The following is a 20,812-nucleotide window of genomic DNA, read 5'->3' on the forward strand; positions in this document are numbered from 1 at the left end:
AAATTAGAATTAAAAGATAAAGTTAGAACGTTGAGCAGAAAGCTAACAATAGCTTTTGAAGCGACCATCTGCTCGAAAGCCCATTTTATGTACATAGCACCACTATCTCGCACCTACAGATGGATAAATATTTATACGGGAAGTTTGTTTTAAGTCATTTGTAAGCATTTAAGGCTCGTTTCATTTTGCTCTATTTAGATTGGCACCGCTTAAAATGTAAACTATTGTGAATCTTCTTATAACAACTATCTGTTTCTCATGTATGGCCATTTTCGTGCCAATTCGATAACGCAGACACGGACCATAGTCTTTTCTTGGCCTGCCGTGGACGTCTTAGCTTTTGGGTTCTCTCAGCAGAGATGAAAAGCCAGGAAATGAAATCGACAATTAAATTACAACAATTTGAACCTACTGATCTGGTCGATAGCATCGCTGTACGTATGGCGCCACAGGAGTGCCTTGGAAAGGAAAATATTCGACCGGGCCGCGCGCGCACAGCACCATGCAAGATAAGATTAGAATATTGCTGTTTGTATGAGTTTGGGATCCTATTGAGGTTTTGATTATGATCCAGATAAGTAGGAAGTGAAGCTAATAAGCCTTTACATATCACCCTAAATTTCCTCTGTCCACGTGATGAAAAATAAAGTCTTCAAACAAGGTCAACGCAAACACAGGTTTGTTTGAACAACTGGATCCAAAGAATGTGGGCAAACGTGCATCGTGAGAACTGGCCTTAAGTTATTTATATATATTACAAAACAAAATCACCCACGCGGACAGCAAAACGTGTAGCATGTCTCTAGTTGCGCCCATCTTTGGTTCATGAGAGATGCAGTGTCTTCTAGCTTGAAGCAATTTCCACTTCTACAAACCATAATCGCGACCGCTTTCCTTTGGAAACGAACAGCTTTCCGTGCGATAAATTAGAGGGTTGTTTTCATAAACGCGATTTTTCTTTTTAATGTCACACAAAAACAAGACCTTTTTGAAGTCAAGTGTTTTAATTAAACAATAAATAAACTGTCGGCGGCTTTGGTTGGTCTTCGGTGAAGACAGCTTTTATTGGGCTTAACAGATCGGAGAACTTCAAACGGACTTTCTTGAGTCATAAATAGGATTGATTAAACTGAGAAAAGAATAATTATTGTGAGAGCACAAGGTGATTATCGAATTTGTTTTTATTGTCGAAGTTTTCAATTTCCTCGTCAATTCGTGCCTTGAACGCGTGAAAGATAATACATGTGGCAAATGAGGCAAACATTGAGACGCCTCTTTCACAGCCGCGTCTCTTGACACTTAATTAAGGAGGAAATAGGAAAGGTTGCTAACGCGATGTGACCACAGTGTAGAGATTACTTAATCTTAAAAAATGCTGTTAATACGAAGGGGATACATGAAGTAACAGCCATTTTTAACCGACCGCTGTTCAAGAGAAAAGCAAATAACGTCCAGAAATACATTCAATTGTCAGCGCGCGCCAGAGTGGAGTCGTACTCTTTGTCAGAGGTTTCTCCTTTCAGTTCGAGCAACAGCGACAGGAGAACCTGGTGGAGGGAGGGGAGGGGAGGGGAGGGAGACATTCACAGACCTGGGCTTTACTCAAGACGTTCATAAGGTATTCACTTTAGAATCAGAGTTTCTAGTAAAAGATAGGGTGAACAGATGACAAGTAAACGCAAACAGAAGAAGAAGGGACAGGGAAACAAAAAGGAAAGAGAAGAAAGGGAGGGAGGGGAAGGAGGAAGAGGGAGAACTCCTCACCTTCTCTCCCCTTCTCACCACACCACCCCAATCGATATTTTGCCTGTACTACAAGATACGTTTTGTCCAAGGATGTTCACCATAAAATGATGAGACCAGAGATCAAGCCGCATAGACAGGGTCCACGAAATGAGTAGGGATATTAAAGAACGTAGTCCAGTACAGCGTTAAGGAAGTTAAAAGAACTGTCCAAGCCCAGTGGACACTGCAGTCTCCCTTCCCTTCTTGCCCAGGAGCCTGTTTCTCGAAAGTTCCGGTAACTTTTCGGGTCCGCAAAGCTGATTGTGTTTGTTGCGTTTGCATTCAAGATCAAAGTTTTGATAATTTTGAAAATAATACAATGAATCTATCAGTTAACGAAGTAAAATGGACTGGTTTGTGGGCTAGGAACTGTGTTACAATTCAACAGCTTTTTATTTTAACATCTGCCTTCGGGCCTGAAAAATTTTCCGGGTCTTATGCGAAACGACCCCCGAGCTAATACCCGGGACCCTCTGGACGAACCCGCTTTGCAAGAAACTGAAACGAAGAGACTATTATCAGAAGTCGCTACGTTTATTACAAAAACACTTTCATTTTTTTTTAGTTTGACAATCGGGAAGGAAAAAATAATTTAAAGTGATCATCTCACAGCAGTAAGCTAAAGGTGTTCTCTTGAAAAAATATTTGCACCATAATGTATAATATTATTACAGCTGTTGCATTTTGGGAAGGAACTTCTGGGAAAACCAATAATATGTTCTAAGCACGCCTTCCTAAACAATTATAGCTATTTTAAAGTACTAGCTGATTTTGAAGGTTACAACAAACAGATTTGATCTAGGTAGCAAGACAACACAGCAGTAGAACCTAAGAGGTTGACGCAAATTATGAATGCATTTTCTTGACCTCTTCAAGTACATACAAGATACGAAGCTGAATGTTTTGTACAAACACATTCGCGAAATCACAGTGATATTCTGAATTACATGTCTATAAAACTTGTGGCGAAAGCAGGTAAAACCTTATGCTTATATATTATACGTAAACAGCTTTTGTTTCCTTCGTTTCTTGTTCACAAAATTCACAAGAACTACGTCTACCCGTAGCGTCTGCCCGCTACAACGGTTTCTAATGGAAAGAAGCCTGCGGAGCATTCGTTCCCGTGTACTTGTGCGAGCTACAGCTTTTGCGATGGGTTCGCAAGCAGCGTTCATTACGCAGACTACCACTTAGCTATATACGCCAGCAAAGGTGCGACTCAACCTTAGACTATAAAGAGCCCTTCTTTTAATTTTTGTGTCTTTGCCGCTTACCGCTGGAGGCTGGTCGTTCATTACCTTTGGGGGAGGGGGGAGGGCATTTTGCTGAAGGGTCACTTTCAATTGAATCTTGATTGGTTCTGGAGGGTCATTTACTGATAAGGGAGCGTTACATGGGGGGTTATTTTAATAAATTCAATGAAAGTAATACAAAGCAGTAATGAGCACGACTTGAAATTGAATGAAACAACCGTAAAAATAATACACCAATCTTAAAAACACGGCTCCAGATAAAGTATGTGGTGACCGTCGGCACGATTTGTAGCTAGAATATTCGTAATTTCCACAGCATTCGGGTGGAGTTCACTTTCACAAAATGTAAAATTCATGTGCGGTCACTTCTACCAAGCTAGGATAGATTAGGAGGTCGGTTTGAAAAGCCCCCCTCCCCACCCCCCCGCTCCCCAGTCACAGGAAATAAGCGATTTCTCAATAACTCAATCACCCTGCCAATTACCCTTTTACTCTTGGAAGCCAAGGGTCAATGGTATGTGTGTCGAGGGAGGGAAGGGGAGGGGCATTTATACGGGTGCAAACAGTACAGTTAGTAAACCCCACCCTTCACAACCCAGTAAAGTAACAGGAGTCATCAACTACTGGAATGAGTTGCGAGGCTTGGATGTGAGGAGCGACATCTGGCTCTTTTCCCTTGGTGTATCGACTCTACCTCCGCCCCCACCCCCCCTTAAACCGGTTCCCCCTTAATACTGACTGTTCAGCGTCTTTTTTTTTTATGCTGGCCTACGAAAGCAGATGCTTTGAATCCTTTCCAGCTCTCAATTCACCCGCTGAGTGAAAGAATAGCTGGAAAAGAAGTCCTCCCTAACGGGAGTAAAGTTTTACTTATACACAACTGTAAACACCTCTCCTGGTTTCCACAGTCTTTTCGCTGTTCCTTCTGATCAAAACTTCCTTACAGCCACTCAACCTTCTAATGAAGGTAGGCATTACTAGAAATATCCACCTTGAAAAACACTCTTCTAATGGGATCTAATCATATTTCCTATAAAAATCAAAACCAAAACTGAGATTAGACGTAAGTCAAGTGCAGATTAAAAAAGGCTTTACACAAATAACAAAAGAGGGCAAAAAATATTTCTCACCAGAACTGGAAATATGACCTGCACATCGTTTCGTCTTGGTCATCTTGGCGAAGGATTTGGAGAATTCTACAGAGAATTTAGATTTTCGGAGTCAAAAGTTCTTTTCTAGAGAGACGTTTCCTGAAGCTAATATAAGTTTGAAGGAAACGCCATGTACCATCACGGGCAATAAGTGCCCTATGGTAGAAAAACCAACTAAAATATTTATTCACTTCATCGATTGTGACAGTTAAATCAACAAAGTTGAATTGGTAGTTGGATCCTCCCTTTCAATACACTTTAATTTTTAATCATTGGATTATACAAACAAAAAAAAAATATTGATCTACTTAAAAAAGGCTAAGTCACGGAATTTTGGGCAATTTTCGTACTTGCTTAATTGATTTGAGTAAAATATTGAAATGACAGCTTAAAACTGCACAAAATCAGCACGAAATAATTTTAAGGAAAACGGAGCAAGAAGGTGACATGGATCGGCAAAATGGGAAACGATTTAAAGGAACTGCACCCTAGTAACTAGAAAAAGGACGGCAAGTTTCTCTCTACTTGATTGATTTATCCAAAAAAAATACAAAAGTGCGTCGCCAGCTGTAAGTGTAGAGCTCGCAGTTAGGTAAAGTAAACAAAATAATTCAACTTAGTATCACGATCTGGACCTTTTAAGTTAACGTAAACGAAACTAAACATTTAAGACTAAATCATGATTAACCCGGCATTTTGCCCTCTAACTCAGTCATTTATGTATGACTGCTGTTTCTAATTTTTGAGGGCGTAAATAAAGTGTTACGATGTGACCACTCACATGACACCCCTTTAACAGCATTTTTGCAAGGTGCTGTTTATTTTCTCTATTTTTCCAAAAAATGAATAATATTTGTAATTTTTCTTGGCCTCTGATTTCAAGAAGCGAAAACTCTGAAGTAAAGAGATTATCACGAAATTAAACACCTGGGATGTAAACAGATCGTATTTTGCTTGATTGCAGATTTAAGAATTAATCGCGGATTTATTTCTAATTTTTTTTGTTTGTACTTTGGGAATTGATCAGACATTTATCAAACAACACAACACGATTCACGAAATCCGTAGCTCATACCTTAAGTTCCATGACCTGAAAAGGCAAATGGAGAGTGGTGTTCTTGTGTTCAATAACAAGGTAGCCTCTCTTCTCGGATGCTCGTATGACTTTTACGGCATCACCTTTCTTCAATATAACCTCGCTACCATCATCTGCAACGGAATTAGAAAGGAAGTGTTCATTCTCGAATAAAACATCGGCTCAACAAAGCCGATAAAGACCTCAAGAAGAGAAGTCAAGAAAAGGCAAAGGATTCGTTTCAAATTCATAGTCTTCTGATATGGTACTGGAATTGAGTTTGCAAAATAGTATAACCAGTATTTCCCTGTGGTAATGTTTATCATAAAAAAGGAATGTTTATCACGGTTCTAATCCCTGATTCCTACTCATATTTTGCTGTACAAGACAGTTCTAACTCTCTGGAAAAAATTAATCAACTTACGATCAACTTGTCATGTGAAATCACGTGACCAAAATCGTTCCCAGGGTTTTTCCCTCCCCACCAGTCCAAAAAACAGATGGCTTTGATTTCATTCTAAGTAACTGAACTTAAAGGTTTTGAGCAGTGCGTCAACGTCTGAAGAAGTAAGTGACAAGCTGAGCAAAAGTGCCAACTTCCATTTTATTGTAACACAGTTTTTTACAAATCCAAGCAAATAAACGTCATCCAGTAGTCTTCTAGACTTCTACGCAGCCGTTCTTTGTGCCGTTACACAACTCTCCTATCCACAGTGTTGTGTGACAACACAAAGAACGTCTCCGGAAGGGACAAGTAGTCCTGCGCTAAGCGCGGGAAATGACGTGCGAAGACGTGCGAGCAAGTTACATCTGAGTCTTGGTTCTAATATGATTGGTTGTACCCTGGGTGCCAGAGACTTTTCTAGCGCGGTTTCCGGTACGGCCGAAGATGTGTCGGCCTTCGGCCAACGCCAAAAATTTCCTCTGCACGCGAGAAAAACCTCTGGTACCCAGGGTAGATTGGTTGAAAAAGTGGCGCGAAATTTTTACTCAATTACATCTCAATCGAGGCAGCCTCACCTGGATAATCGACTTTCATAATACGGGTCTGCGGGAATCCCATCTTCATGTTTCCCATCACAGTGTATGGTCGGCTTTTAGGTAATGGAGGAGGAGTTTCCTGTTAAAGATGATTTTAAAAACCTTACCAACTGGTTTGTTTTTATTCTCGTAAAAGTTTCATCAGAATCCAATCTGACCTCTATCTAAATTACGATCTTCCTCGTAATATTATTGGCAATTCGAAAACAAATAGAAATAAACAAAAATGTTTAAAAAAAACCTTCAAATGCAACAGTCATATTTCTAACGAAATAACAAGCTTCATCAATAAGACAGCTGGAGGTCCAAAGATTTCCTAAACCGCGATCTAAGTTAGACTTCGTTTAAATAACCGCCCCTTAGTATCTAACACAATCGAGGACCAGTTTACACAACAGCGAACCTCTGTACACTATCTACGACATCTCACTCACCATGTCAAGTCCATATAGACAGCATGTTTGATCAGCTGTTTTCGTGTCTACACGAAGCTCATCCGAAGGCGACAACGACCTACGAACATGGCTATAAATAAAAAAGAACAAAGCGGTGTTTAGTTCGTCCGCTAATGTTGCACAATGTTAAACCTTGATTAACTATTACTGGCCTCATGATTATCAGCTTTCACAATGAGTGTGAGACAAGACACATGACAGGGGCACTTTTAAACTCAACATTGCAATTAGTAGACTGGGAGCAGTCCCTTTCTTTCTTGAGATTCAGTGAGGGGAGTACACACACGCGCGAGCAGCGGGCGAGACGCTAGAAACGAGGGCGGCAGCCCGGAATGCCCGAAAGGAAAAACGAACCATTCTCGTTTCTCGCGCCTCTCCCGCCTCGCTCCTTCAGTCACGCGCGTGGTCATTTTCGTCTCTCGCCCATTTCGCTCGACAGCTTGAGCAAAAGGAGAGACTGCTCGTAGTCTAACAATGAGTCAACAGAACAAAAATAAACTTGAGAATACTGAGTAGCAGCAGTAAAGAGAAGTTATACATTCGTGGCCGTAGTCATGAATTAACATACTAGTAAAAACTCCCTTAGACTTTAACTAGCCATTTATGAGTTCCAAAACCCTCTCTTTCAAAACGAGGCAAAAACTTTCCTGAAATTGAGCTTTGTTTGCATTAAAAACAATCATTAACATATCAAAGCTCTGCAATTACCTCAGGAGTTTTAAAACATAGAGTTGAGGCCACCCGAAAATGGCTTATTATTTCGCCAGTCAGTTAATGATGAATACAGTCGGCAGGGTGTCGCTTTCTGAGAAAGCTAATAGTTTATACTTGTTTAAGAGAAATAATTGTTTTGTATACTTGTGGGCGTAAGCGTCAAACGACTTTGTCCTTCTTAGGTGCGGTAAAACGAGCAACAAAAACGTGCAACTTGTTTTGCGAGATTTCTGCAAAACGAGTTCAGGCATCCCAGCCACGTTTTGGCAAATCTGATAGGAAAAATACCGTAAAATTCCGAAAATAAGCCCCTCCATGTATAAGCCCCCCAAACCGGTAACGCGAAAAACCCTCCGTTAAATCGCCCCTACAAATATAAGCCGCCCGGGGGCTTGTACTTGGAAAATTGCCCTCAAATACAAAGTAAAACAAAGCAAAAAAGGAAAATTTACTTCCAACTGTAAGGCTAGCCCAATTGATTTTGAAACGCAAATTTCCATCCGTAAATTCGCCCCTCCGAATACAAGCCCCTCCAAAAATAAGCCCCTCAAAAAGGGCCTTTGAAAAATATAAGCCCCGGGGCTCATTTTCGGAATTTTACGGTTGGCTGTTCAAGTTCAAAATGGATTTCATACAATGAATATAGACCAAGAGACACACTTTTCTCTGAGGTGGTCAAACTTGTAAAACAGTACCGTTTGTTACAGGGGGACAAGAATGTTATTTGATGGCAAAATTTAAAATAAAAATATTATTTAAAATAACTTTTGTTGCAAAGGTTGTGTTTTGAATAAACTCTCTCTAATTCTTCGCATTTCTATTCCCATGAGAAAACCTTGAAATTCGCGATTACTTTTTCGTCCACCAGTGATTTGTTGTCTCTTGGTTGCCACTCAGGAAACAAATTTGTATGTGACGTCAGTTACTCAATGAGAACCAACGGTGGTTAAGTTCGTTGAGTACCTGGCGTCACGTCTTTTGATATTGGCGGGCAGGTTTGGCAACAACCCATCGATGGCAGACGAAGAAGTACATACCACAAGAATGTATATGTACTATATTTTTCTTTAATCGTTCATTAGCTTCACCAAATAAGAAGAAATAGAAAGGGAATCCTATTTTTACTGATAAAGAATTTTGATTTTGTTGATTCACAACAAAACTGCCTCACAGTGCAAAATGCAGATATCAGAATAAGTCCTATTTATAGGAAATATAGGAGGATTTCTTAAAATATAGGCTCTTTATGGGATCCTACACAAATTATAGGATAAACAGGAAATATAAGAGGTCTGGGATGCCTGCGAGTTGAATAGCGAGGTTTTTACCGTCAGAGGTTTCAGCAAAAATGTCTTCAATACTCACTTGTGATGCACTCGGCTGCCGTGTCGTCCCTTTTTCTGCATTTCAAGCGAACGTTTGAGATTGGGCCATCTCTTCCGACATATCCACCTTCTAACCCAGCTCTGGATGGTAACAGCAGCTGTCAGTTGGCAGACTTCAAGAATATGCTCCAACTCTTGCTTGACAACTTCACTATGATGGGTAAACAGGCAAGGGTAAGCAAAAATGGTACTTTGCCCGGGTTGGGTAGCATTAAGCAACTACGAGTAATACTAGTCATCCTTCCCCTCCCCCTCTGTATGGGATATCGCAAGTTAATCTCAAGCCCCCGAGCAAGGAATGAGGTGAGAACTCTGAGCAAGCACAACCGTGATATTCACCATCTCAGTACCGCACACATCCTTTCTTAAATAAGTACCGTACCCATTTCCAAAACAGGAAGAGGAGGCGAAACTATACTAGCCTGTTCCAGGCTCCGACATAACCGGGTATCACTTTCGCGTCTTCTCAACTATCTGAGAGCCTGGAACAGGCTAGAACTATACTAGGTCGAATAATTGTAGGTCATTACCTGTAGAACACGCAAGTCTTTCCCAGTATCCATGATCCCATCATTGCGTCTCCCTTCGATCTGTCAACCTTTCTCATAACAGTCTCCAAGATAACTTTGCAGTGCTCGTACCCCGGCTCTTCCTTACTGCGCATTTTACGTGGTGATAAAAAGCTGTATTTCTTGGCGAATGCTTGAAACCGAGTGCGATGAGCAAGACCTGGGACACGACAGAACACATTATTACCAAATCGTGGTTAATGTGGCTTTTTTGCTGTCTTTTTTCTTTTGGAAAAAATGAGATGTTTCCACTGTAATACAGTTGAACCTCTAAACTACGGCCGCCTTGGGGATAGAAGAAAGTGACCATTGTGGAGACGTGGCTGTTATGGGGAGGAAGGGCGGTAATTTGACAATTTTTTTAGGGAGTACAACAAGTTTATTGTGTTAAGTTCATGCTTACTGTATCCCATAATGGTAATCCGATCATAAATAATATACAGAGGTAGATAAACGGTGCCCACTTTCCTCACTTGCAGCCAATGGATGAATTGCGGAGGAACCAGAGAGGTGATATCGGATGTCAGCATGTAAAGGCGCACTCTTGCAGCTACTTCAGTCCACGTTTTGATCACACCTCGCCCACCCAGACCGATGACGGCACAAGTTAGATAGACTATGACATCGGAGCCTACGTCCCCTACTCTTTTCGAACAATGTCACGGGTTCTTTTACGTCCCCTTCCAACTGAAGTACAAGGATGAAGGAGACAAGGTCACCGCCCAATGACGCGATCATCTGAACTGAGAAAGGGGTTTTACAGCTAGCATGATCTCACCAGTTTTTTAAAGACCTTGGTTGATGGTCCGGCCGGGGTTTGAAGTCACGACCTCCCGCCCAGCAGACCGGCGCTCTTCCAACTGAGCTAACCGGGAGGCGGTTAGATAAAATACACAAAAAGCTTGTATTATGATTTGCATCAAAATGTTGACGTGACAAAACGAGCAAGGTTCGCAACATTCGCTATAAGTATCGTAGACAATTTATGCCTACTGCCGCAGTAGCATAAATGGAACACAATCAATGTACAAGTTGGGGACACGCTTTAGTGGCCGTTGCCGTTGTAGAGTAAATGGAAGGACTGTCTGCAAGGGACAAAATAAAGTGGCCGTTACTGGAGGTTCGACTGTATAATTGCACGAGTAACTTACTTGATTGGAGTAGTTGAAGCGTTTCAAAAATCTGTAATACTCGAATCTGCTGACTTACGATTCCACGGTCAAAGAAATGAGGTTCTTCCCGGGTGTTGATCTATTCGACAAAATGGAAAGAACAAGCAATTGCTGAAGTTTTACGGTACGAAAATCAAAGCGTGAAAGATTGTAAGTAGGTTTTACCTTGATGCATCTGACAAATGTCGGCTGAGCTTGAACCAGAGTTTTCAGTAAGACGTCGACTTTTTCCTGGAAATAAATAGAGAAATATTCAACGATCTACAACAAAATAAATGGCAACGGTTCACCAATGGGTACACAAAGCTACCTGAAATCCTTGAGAGAAGGTGCGAAGAGGTGCATCCATGGAGCCTCCACTGCAAGAAAATAAATAAAAAACTGCATCAATGACTGGCGTACAATTTCTTCGATAAGCTCGTCACTCCACATACTTCAGACAGCCGCAGTGAGTACAAGCTTTCGGCGAAAAGCTTTCTGGGATCGTTTGGGTGGGCAATATAATTGGCTATTATGGTTGCCTTGGATACCATCGACCAAACATTTCGTTGCGCTGAAACCTTTTACTCATTCTCCCTGAATCATGGTTTGGGGAATTACGGAGTGTGTGAAATCCGAAGACTCATCAATGTAGTAACAATTGAAGTTTACGATGAATGCAATTTTTTCAAGGGAAGTTTACCACTTTTCTTCAAAACATTGGACAAAACGGGAACGGAAAAGTGGTAAAATATCAGGAGCTGTATTTGTCTGACACCTCAGTCGCTCAACCCATACTTTCTAAATCTCTCACCTCTGTGGCTCCTGAGCAGGGGTGGGTGATATTCTGTGTAGTACCCCCTTAGGAGCTGTTGTCTGTCCTTGTTGTGGTTTTAGATCATTGGTAAACAGATGTGTTGCAAACCCAAAATTGCAGTTCTAAAACAAAACAAAACAAAACAAAACAAACAATATATGAGGAAAAAACAACATTTCATGGTATCTTCTGAACAAACACAATGGAAGGGAAAAGTTTATTTCCAGACATTAGTTCCATTAAAAAGTAACAGCGATTCAAGGACGCAATCAAGGAATGATAGGTAGATTCTTTTTCAAGTGCCTTTTCCTGCTACACAACCAACTTTTCAAAAACCTCTCCCACAGGAAACCAAGGAATCTTTTTACCTGTCGCGAAAAGACACAAATTATGTCGTCTGGAATAGTGTCGCGATTAATGTTCAGCAGAGAGCTGGCGTCATAAATAACCTAAAAAAAGAAGAATACATGCATAATTTATGAATGATGAAAAGTGCTTTCTTTATCGCGCTTCCACGTTAAAAGGAAGAGCCAGTGGCGAAATTTGTTCCCAGGGTTCTCATCTCTTCGTGAGGGACGAGAATCCTCGCAACGAGGTTGAGTCAGTGGCGTTTTCACTTACATTTCCACCATAGTGCGATACTCCAAAGCATGAACTCTCGGGATCAGGATCGAAGAAACTGCAATAAAGAAATGAAGGACTTTGGTATGAGAATACATATACATCGTCTATTTTATGGTCAACCTCGTTCCCAGGCTTCTCTCCTACCCGCCCACCCTGGGAACGAGGTTGTTTTACGGTCAACCTGTATTAAGCGGTCACCCTTGCGTGGATGGCCCGCAGGTGACCGCTTACTACTGGTCAGTTTTACAGTAATTAAGGAAAATGATTTTCGAGACTAAAGTAAGTGACCGTTTAATATGCAGGTCCGCTCAAAACAGGTTTGACTGTAGCAATATGGGTCTGGGAATAAACACGCTTCAGTAAGCGCATATGTAAAAATCACAATCGTTTACTTAGGCTACCAACAAAAACATGATAGGGACAAAAAAACGTAGATTCCACTCACCACTCACTGTCTTTGTGTTGTTCTTTCACCCTTTGTAAGAAATTTTGATAGCTTCCCCTACAACACATTTTATCAACGATAAATTGACAACTATCTCCGGCGATCAAACAACAACATGCACCCAAAAGCTTATACTTTAGTTACCGGTATTTCAAGCACAATTAACCACTACATAATGCTTTGACACACCTTCAATATTATTTCAAATATCAGCTGTATCCCGATTTTTTGCTGAACCTCTGGGAAAAAGAAATTATCTGGGGTTTCAGAAAAGTCAGCTTTGCTTCGAACATGGACTATAGCAGTTCAAAGACTGGGTCCTTTTACCATACATGGTGCAAACTATAAGACGGTACGATAACCCTGGTTTCGAGGAACAGCGTTTCTAATTAGTCGAGTTTTACGCACCTAGCAAATAAACTTTCTTTGTCCAACATTGTGAGAACTCCAGCACGCTTAAAAACGAAAAAAGGAATTGAAAGATTAGAATTGTTTGGGGGTGAAATGCGGTAATAACGATAATGTTTAAAAAGAATCTCGACTGCTGGTGTTATGACTAAGTGGTCTGCCTCCTGCTTCTTCCTAGGCGCTTCTTGTTTTTGCGCACTTTGGTCGCGAACATAGGCGCGCGCGATATGCGAGTGACTGGTGACGAAACGCAAGGGACCATGGGAAAGAGAAAGAGAAGAAGCGAAGCCTTTTTTCCTTCCAGCCTTCCTTTGCGCGCAAACTTACATCAACAGAGAGACGTCATGGAGCGAGGCACAGTAAGTGGCTATTTGCATAGCGCAGAGGATTTAAATACACACAGCGCAACCCATGTTGCATGCCCATCAAGTACTCTGACAGGAGACAGAATTTTTGAACTGGTCTGGATAATGAATTGCATAAAACTGTCCCCTTTCCACTGGTTTACATCATCAGTCCCCTATAAATAGACAACGACCTTTCATGCAAAAACCCTCTTGGCTACTTTCAGGCTTACCTGGCATGTGAGCAACTCAATACATGGAGCATTATCATAATAATCCACGTCAAGATCTGAAAGCACATCTTCGTCTCTGCAGAATAAAGAGAAAAACAGTTAGCAGTCACGACGGAAACTTACAAACCGCATCCAAACTACTTTGCAATTAAAGCAATTGTCAGTTGAGTGTCCTAAGCACATTTGGCGCCGATTTCGTTGGTCTTGCATTCGCCACGTGAGAAGGAGAAGGGAACTGGAGCCGAAATATGTCCCGCTATTGTTTCTGGGATCGCTACTGGGGACGTGACGGTCCGTCAGCTATTGGCCAATTTTTTCCCTGCCATAGAAACAGTCCCAGAAGTCTTGGCGAATTTAACTCGGCCCAGTTCCCTCCTCACCTTCTCTCAAGTAAGCGGTCAGCTGAGTTATTGCTCACCCGGTATACTCATCCGTGCTTTTAAAAACGTGAGTGTTGTAAAAATGCTGAAGTGTTTCAGAACACAAGTTGACACAGATCTGCTCCAGCAAATTAACCTGTATCAAGACAACAGGAAACACAGGAATTACGTCGTAAACTAAACCGACAAACAAAAAGCAATCTATTTATCATTGAATATTATCGTTGAAAATCTTTCCCTTTTTTCGACAAACATGCCTAGTATTCAATAAACTGCTCTAAACAATTGAAAATGGCTTTTAAAACAAATTCCCAACTACTTAAATCGTAGCAATTTTAAACTGGGTAAAAATATCCTGTCCTGGTCTCAGATTTGCTCATTGCATGTCGGATGGAAAGCTCACCACTCTTGTTTCCTTACCGAGCTAAAAACTCCCAAATTTTTTCCAACAAGGACGTTAACGACATTTGCTGTTAAAAACAGCATTTATGAATCTAGTATAAAATACCAATATAATCAGATACAAACAATGTTCCAGATAGGATTGATGGGTTTTAAACACAAGCAGAAAATAAAGCCTTCGCAAAAAAATGTCCCAAACGGTCGATGTCATTTCTTAAGCACTAACAGTCAATTTTCAAACTTTCTCTGCTCAAAAGGTCAAAAAGAAGTTCACTACCCAAAATTGAATCAAGGAATTTCTCTTTTTAATGTCTCTATCTCCTTCAACACCTAACTACCAAGCTAAACCGCCACGAAAAAGACGAATTTTTTTAAAAGGATAATATTTGAATGGCTATCATACCTGCTTCATCTTTAATAGTGGCCCTAACCTTTTGTTGAACTTATGACAATTAAAATTTGGTCCTCACGTCGGACTGAGTTACCATCGACCGAGGAAATTTAAGCTCTATGAGTACTAAACACTACAACGTTACAACGGCCGGCATACCTGACTGTTTTCAAAGCCAAACATATCTATTACGCCAATAAAACCAGACGCTCCTCTTGTGAACTGGAAGCTACCATCCAGCCCTGGAGAAGATGGAGTCGACACTGACAGAAATAACACAAAATAATAACCAATGGATAACACAAAATGAATAGTTCTCTGCAGCCTAAAAACGATCTCATTTCTTAAGGCTGAAGTATTTTTTTCTTGGTTTTATGGTGTACATGCCTTTCAACTTGAATCTGATTAAGGGGAGTAAAGAGGGCTCGAGTTGTTCAAAAACTGGATAGCGCTATCCACCGGATACATCACTATCCAGTGGAAAACAAATTGCACTGTAGGCTGGATAGATATTTACCCAGTACTCGATTTTTAATATTGCTATCTACCAGGCTAATTGTAATAGGATCTTGGGTAAACATAAATTGGATGGAACAGGACAGATTTGAATACAATTGGTAAAGGTTTGTAGAGAAAGCAATGTAGAGCCCAGTTGCTCGAAAGGTGGATAACGCTATCTCAGTGGGTAAATCTCAATCCAGTAGAAACCACAATTGGTTTATATTATACTTAACAGCTGGATAGTTATTTATCCGTCGAATAGCACTATCTAACGTTTGAACAACTGGGAAAATTTCAGAAAAGTTGATAACTGATAGCTTTTAAAGTTCAATTCAAAGTAACAAATCGATTCGAGAACAATTTCTCCATGGTCTGTACTCTTATCGACCATAGAAATGACGTCAAAATGTTCAAAACACAGGTGGAACCACTCGCCTGCGGCTCGTGGTTTCACTGCAAAGTTTTGAACATTTTGACGTCATTTCTACATTTCAGAAAGTCGCGCGGGCGAGAAAGAGAAAAACAAATCGCACCATCATCACGCATTTCCATGGTTGGTTCTCTTACCGGACATAGCTCTTGAACAATCAGCGCACGAGAAATCGCTCAGTTATTGTAGAAATATTTTTTGAGTACCTGTCCCAGGTGTCATAAGCAAACCACTGCTGGAATTTACAGGGCTTCTCCCAAGAGATCCGGTGCCAGAGCCTGGAGATGAAGCTCTTAGTGATTCATACGATCCATGGGGGGATGATAACATGCTAGTAGGTCTTTTGTAACTGTTAACTCGACGCACAACAGCAGCGACAGTCCTACAATAAAGTGCTTTGGCAAGAGCATCTCTGTTTGAATTTGCCTGTTGGTAAGAGGAAGATTGAGTATAAGCTTGTCGATCCAAAAAGCGTCAAACTTGAGACACCAGAATGTACAATTTGGCCTACAGAGAAAGTAACGGGTAGTTAAAACTACTGAAAGCAACATCGAGGAACGGAATAAAGTCAAAACAAGAATTTGAGGTTGCACTCGCGAATCGACCTTGCTTAAAACCTCCCGCACAGAACGGTAACAACCGGTTTCGCTACTCGTCAAAGTTGCTACGTCCTAGTTCGCAACAAATTCGCTACATATTACTTTCTTTAAACCACTGAAAATATTCCCTTAATCGCTCTAGAAAAAAATCTTTTAATATATTTATCGTTCTATTAAGCTTGCACCTTCGAGGGTGCAAGTTTTGGACTTTGCCAATAGGCAGCGAGACGAATATGTAGGTCGCGAACTGGAACGTAGCGAATTTGACAAGTAGCGAAACCGTTGTAAATCGATGCTCCTTAATAAAGGACTGTACATGTGACACGGTTGTCTAGTTCACTTTGTTAACATTGCCAATTACACTTTTTTGCGTTAAGGAACTTAGCGCTAACAAAGAAACAACTTGCAAAAGACAAAAACCACATCTTCTTGTCCAAAAAATATACTTGCCAAGCGTTATATCAAACTTTATAAACAACAAAAATGAACTTTTAAAAACTGTTAGGCTAACAAGTTTTCAAAAACCCACAATTTTGATCCGTTTTAATCTTCTTCAAGTTTGTCCATCCCTGTCAAATTTAATATCAGCAGTGTTATTTACACCGTTTGTTTTTTTTTTTTGACTGTTTTGAGTGATAATTTTTATGTTTCAGTAAATGTTCAAGTTTCAAAGAAAACTGAGAGGGAAGAACTTAAGCTACAGAGTACATAATACATATTCATTGCGCTCAACCGGATTAGAAATAACTACATTGAGCTGTAATTTGCATGGTATTTGTACAAGGGATTGCCCACAGAATGAAAGCTAACCAGTTCGAATCAGTGCTCAACTGTAAACCTTCTACATTAGTATCAGGCTCTTAATTTCTACAGCCTAATCGCAGCTCTATTTCCTCGCCACTCTTCCCACTAGCTAAACGGGTTTCCCCTGTGCTTAGAGGACGAGGAATACCGCATTGTGTAAACGTCGTGTCCGACGAGGTTATAGACCAATTGAGTACTAAAGTGTGACGTCATAAAAATGAAATTTCTGAAATTATGGGATTGGTCCGGATATTCTGAAAGAACAATGTCCAAGAGGCCTACTTGCCAAAAATGAGCATTTCGGGGCAAATTGTCTCTGAGATCGTAGCCCAGTTATGCTTACAAAACTCCATACAAACCCTTCTAAATTTTTTTTGGGTCGACCCAAAAAAAAATTAGAAGGGTTTGTATGGAGTTTTCTGAGTATAACTGGGCTACGATCTCAGAGACAATTTGCCCCCAAATGCTCATTTTTGGCAAGTAGGCCTCTTGGACATTGTTCTTTCAGAATATCCGGACCAATCCCATAATTTCAGAAATTTCATTTTTATGACGTCATCACTTTAGTACTCTATTGAGATCTAATGCTAACTGACACAAGTCGAAAAAAATATTTCCACTTTCACTAAGGAGTATGTTTGAGTGCTTCAAATACAAAATGAGAAGGCTATGAATTTTGCAAGAAGTACTGTGCGCCTTCACAAATAAACCCGGGACTTCTATCTTAATCTATCAAGGGCCCTTTTATGGAGTGGGTTTGGCTCATTATGGGAGGGAAAATAGCCTTTCAAAATCCCATGAGCTTATAGTTGGAGGTATAGTTATGTCGTGAAAACCTACAAATTACTGAAAATATAATCTATCTGAACAAGCCAACTTTTATACAGAAGCAATAAACTTTATTGGAAAATGGAACTGCGTAATCTATTTGGACATGTCAACTTCAAATACAGTAGCAATAAATTTTACTCAGTTGAAAAATGGAAATATATTACTTCGCTTTTCACAAACATACGAACTCTAAAGTTCAAAAGCCGCCTTTACAACTGCGGTTTTCGCTGCCGTCAATCATAATTACGATCACAAGCAACGAAACTTGAAACACAGAAACACCAAAATCGGATCGAAATCCACCAATGGAAAATCCCATACATGACCTTTTCAACCCGTTGAAGTAAAGTTTTGTTTTCTAAGAGGTCCGCTAAGATGATTGACGGCAGCGAAAAACGTAATCGTCAGTTGGCTTTTGAATTTCATAATTCGCGTGTTTTTGAAAAGCGCAGTCACGGTAACGTCAGAAATATCTTTGCTCATAGCGTACGTTTTACTGTAGTTCACGTTCATAGAAAATCTGATTCATCCGGCAAAAGGTCCAGCCTTGTATCGTATAGTTCCGATATGGTATTAAAAAACGCACTCCAAGAACACGTCTACGTTTACGTCTCCTCGTGGAGACGATACTACCATTTCTACGTGCTCATCCGAGCCATGGGAAGGACTAGCCATTTGCTGCAGAGCAAAAGCAGTGGTGATCTTTTTACCAGTGAAGATAGGCCTGAGATATATATTTTCATGTTTAGACAATAAAACTAGAAGACTAAATAAAGTTGTCGGCGTTTGTTGTTACTTTTTTTCTTTTTTTTTTCATACATCATTAGTTACTTATCTATAAAATGAAATTCATATATTACTCACGAGGCGAGTCAGTTAAAAACCTCAACTATGACTTCATTCATATAGATGAATTGGCCGTTCCGTGTCAGTCAAATACAAAAAGGGAAAAGAGCTTTCCCACATTTTTCCTCACTGACATTTCAATTTTAGAGGGATCTTTTTTCATTTAATTTGCTTTACACCTATCTTCAGCAATTTTTAGTGCAATATGCACTTGGCATTTAAGTAAGAAATAAACTTCCGTGAGAAAAATTGATAATGTACACACTTTTTTACACGAATCCAAAATGAAAACCTATATTCACAGCGATACGTGACAAATGTAGCTCTGAAATCATGCGTTTAATCAACAAACAGGTGTTTAGTTGTCACTCTCCCAATTAACTGTGTGATTACTAATGACTCCAGCGCTATTTTCGTCGTTGAAGGTTTTGACTATTTTACCGACAAGACAAAAAACTGAAATAAACGAAACAAAAAAACAAACAATTTTTACAATTTTTACAAAACTATTTAGTAACAGTGGTAAAAATTACAGCACATCAATTAAGTCTCCCAATGTTATGCTCAAGGGGGTCGTGGAGGAATTAAGCTATCTTTTCACTTCCTTAATCTGCGGATACGGTAATTCACGAAGAAACCTGGCAGGTGTTTTGAAGGACTAATATATTGCAACAAATTATGGCCTCTGATATCATTTTTCTAACAATTTTCTTTAAAATATTTGCCAGTAAAGCAGTTGGATTGATACAGAATAAATACAGCCTTCTGGGGTGTGATTTCGCTCGTGGCAATATCCACTTTTCTTTCCCAAAGATTCGTGGCATCACTATTGACATTGGTGGTGTTTTCCCGTGTTTTTTGGATGCGTTACATCAGACCACAATTATTTGTAAAATCCATTTGGCCTTGACATTATCTACACTAAGGAGTGTCCCCAAATACTAATTACAAACAGCAGAACAATAAAGTGGAAAAAAGGAAAAAGTAATATACACTCATAAACGGTCATTGTCAAGAGAAACGTTAAGAACAACTCACTCCATTCGTACGTACTTGCATTGCAGAGAAATGGAGGTGGCAAATTTTACCGAACACGAAAATCAGAAAACATTCAGGGAATTGTTTTGCTCCCCGGAAATCACAGCAAAATTTCCGAACGAGCTAATTTTTCTTTCGGCGCTTAACATTTTCCTATCCATCACCGCTTTTCTGGGAAACACTCTGATCCTTATTGCCCTAAAAAAGGAAACTTCACTTCATCCTTCATCCAAAGTCCTGTTTCGTAGCTTAGCGACAACCGATCTCTGCGTTGGCATCGCTGCAGAGCCCTTGGCCGTCGCTTACTTGATGTCCGTGGTGAACGAAAGCTGGGATGTTTGCTACTACGCACATTTGATGAATTTTGCCACAGCCGGTATTTTTTGCACAGCGTCTTTTTTCACACTGACTGCAATAAGTGTGGACAGACTTCTCGCCCTGTTATTGGGGCTTAGATACAGACATATTGTAACATCAAGGAGAGCATACGTAGCCGTGACCGCAATGTGGGTTTTCTCCATCTTCTTCGCCTCAACCATTTTTTGGAATCCTCGAGTATTTTCCTGGCTATTCTACATTGGTTTATCTGTATGTCTAGCCACCACAATTTTCTCCTACACGAAGATTTTCTACACCTTACGTCATCGCCAACGTGATATTAAAAATGACGCTTTCCAACGACAACCGACGCGTCCAACTCCACTAAACATTGTTCGATACAGAAAGGCAGTGTCTAGTGCATGGTGGTTACAAGTAGCATTAGTTGTTTGTTATTTGCCGTATAGTATAGTAGTAGCATTGATACCTCAAAAAGGGTTCTCTAGTTCACTCTACCTCTCCTGGCAGGTTACAAGTATTCCAGTTTACTTAAACTCTTCCTTGAACCCGATACTTTATTGCGGGAAAATTAGGGAAGTAAGGCAAGCAGCGATTGATACCCTCAAAAGGCTGTTCTGTAAATCTCACTAGGTTACTGTAACTCTCAGGTGTACATATGCTTAGTTTTATTCACACCTTTTTTTCAGGGGCACCCAACGTCAATTTTCGGAAAATATCTATTCGGAAGACGATTTGACATCTGGAATTTTCGGAACATTTGTTGTAAAATTTCTTGCTTGCCTGCCTCTCCTAGGATTTTCG

General features: G+C 40.3%; 2 protein-coding genes across 2 annotated transcripts in view; one reads left to right on the top strand and one right to left on the bottom strand.

Annotated features, from left to right (window-relative positions):
* Nucleotides 1-3,766: 3,766 nt before the first annotated feature.
* Nucleotides 3,767-20,812, bottom strand: part of LOC140941159 (myosin-IIIb-like) — a 34,931-nt gene continuing 17,885 nt past the window's right edge. Inside the window, exons 12-30 of the mRNA XM_073390137.1 lie at nucleotides 15,761-15,980; nucleotides 14,783-14,886; nucleotides 13,869-13,966; nucleotides 13,451-13,526; nucleotides 12,874-12,920; nucleotides 12,466-12,522; nucleotides 12,018-12,075; nucleotides 11,765-11,845; nucleotides 11,394-11,518; nucleotides 10,911-10,959; nucleotides 10,766-10,831; nucleotides 10,580-10,679; nucleotides 9,390-9,588; nucleotides 8,840-9,010; nucleotides 6,740-6,830; nucleotides 6,285-6,384; nucleotides 5,265-5,398; nucleotides 4,169-4,234; nucleotides 3,767-4,068 (exon numbers count right to left, since the gene is read on the bottom strand). Coding sequence (XP_073246238.1) covers nucleotides 4,208-4,234; nucleotides 5,265-5,398; nucleotides 6,285-6,384; nucleotides 6,740-6,830; nucleotides 8,840-9,010; nucleotides 9,390-9,588; nucleotides 10,580-10,679; nucleotides 10,766-10,831; nucleotides 10,911-10,959; nucleotides 11,394-11,518; nucleotides 11,765-11,845; nucleotides 12,018-12,075; nucleotides 12,466-12,522; nucleotides 12,874-12,920; nucleotides 13,451-13,526; nucleotides 13,869-13,966; nucleotides 14,783-14,886; nucleotides 15,761-15,980 — 1,803 coding nt within the window. The 3' untranslated portion in view covers nucleotides 3,767-4,068; nucleotides 4,169-4,207. The remainder of the gene's footprint in view (nucleotides 4,069-4,168; nucleotides 4,235-5,264; nucleotides 5,399-6,284; nucleotides 6,385-6,739; nucleotides 6,831-8,839; nucleotides 9,011-9,389; nucleotides 9,589-10,579; nucleotides 10,680-10,765; nucleotides 10,832-10,910; nucleotides 10,960-11,393; nucleotides 11,519-11,764; nucleotides 11,846-12,017; nucleotides 12,076-12,465; nucleotides 12,523-12,873; nucleotides 12,921-13,450; nucleotides 13,527-13,868; nucleotides 13,967-14,782; nucleotides 14,887-15,760; nucleotides 15,981-20,812) is intronic.
* Nucleotides 19,423-20,805, top strand: LOC140941387 (adenosine receptor A3-like). Its single transcript, XM_073390382.1, has one exon. It carries the CDS (start codon nucleotides 19,703-19,705, stop codon nucleotides 20,639-20,641), a length of 939 nt encoding a protein of 312 aa, XP_073246483.1. The 5' UTR covers nucleotides 19,423-19,702; the 3' UTR covers nucleotides 20,642-20,805.

The sequence above is a fragment of the Porites lutea genome, chromosome 6, assembly GCF_958299795.1.
Source record: "Porites lutea chromosome 6, jaPorLute2.1, whole genome shotgun sequence".
NCBI classification, from domain to species: domain Eukaryota; kingdom Metazoa; phylum Cnidaria; class Anthozoa; order Scleractinia; family Poritidae; genus Porites; species Porites lutea.

What these genes read in the sequence shown, in the direction of transcription:
- LOC140941387 (XM_073390382.1), top strand. Translation starts at nt 19,703, where the DNA reads ATGGAGGTGGCAAATTTTACCGAACACGAAAATCAGAAAACATTCAGG.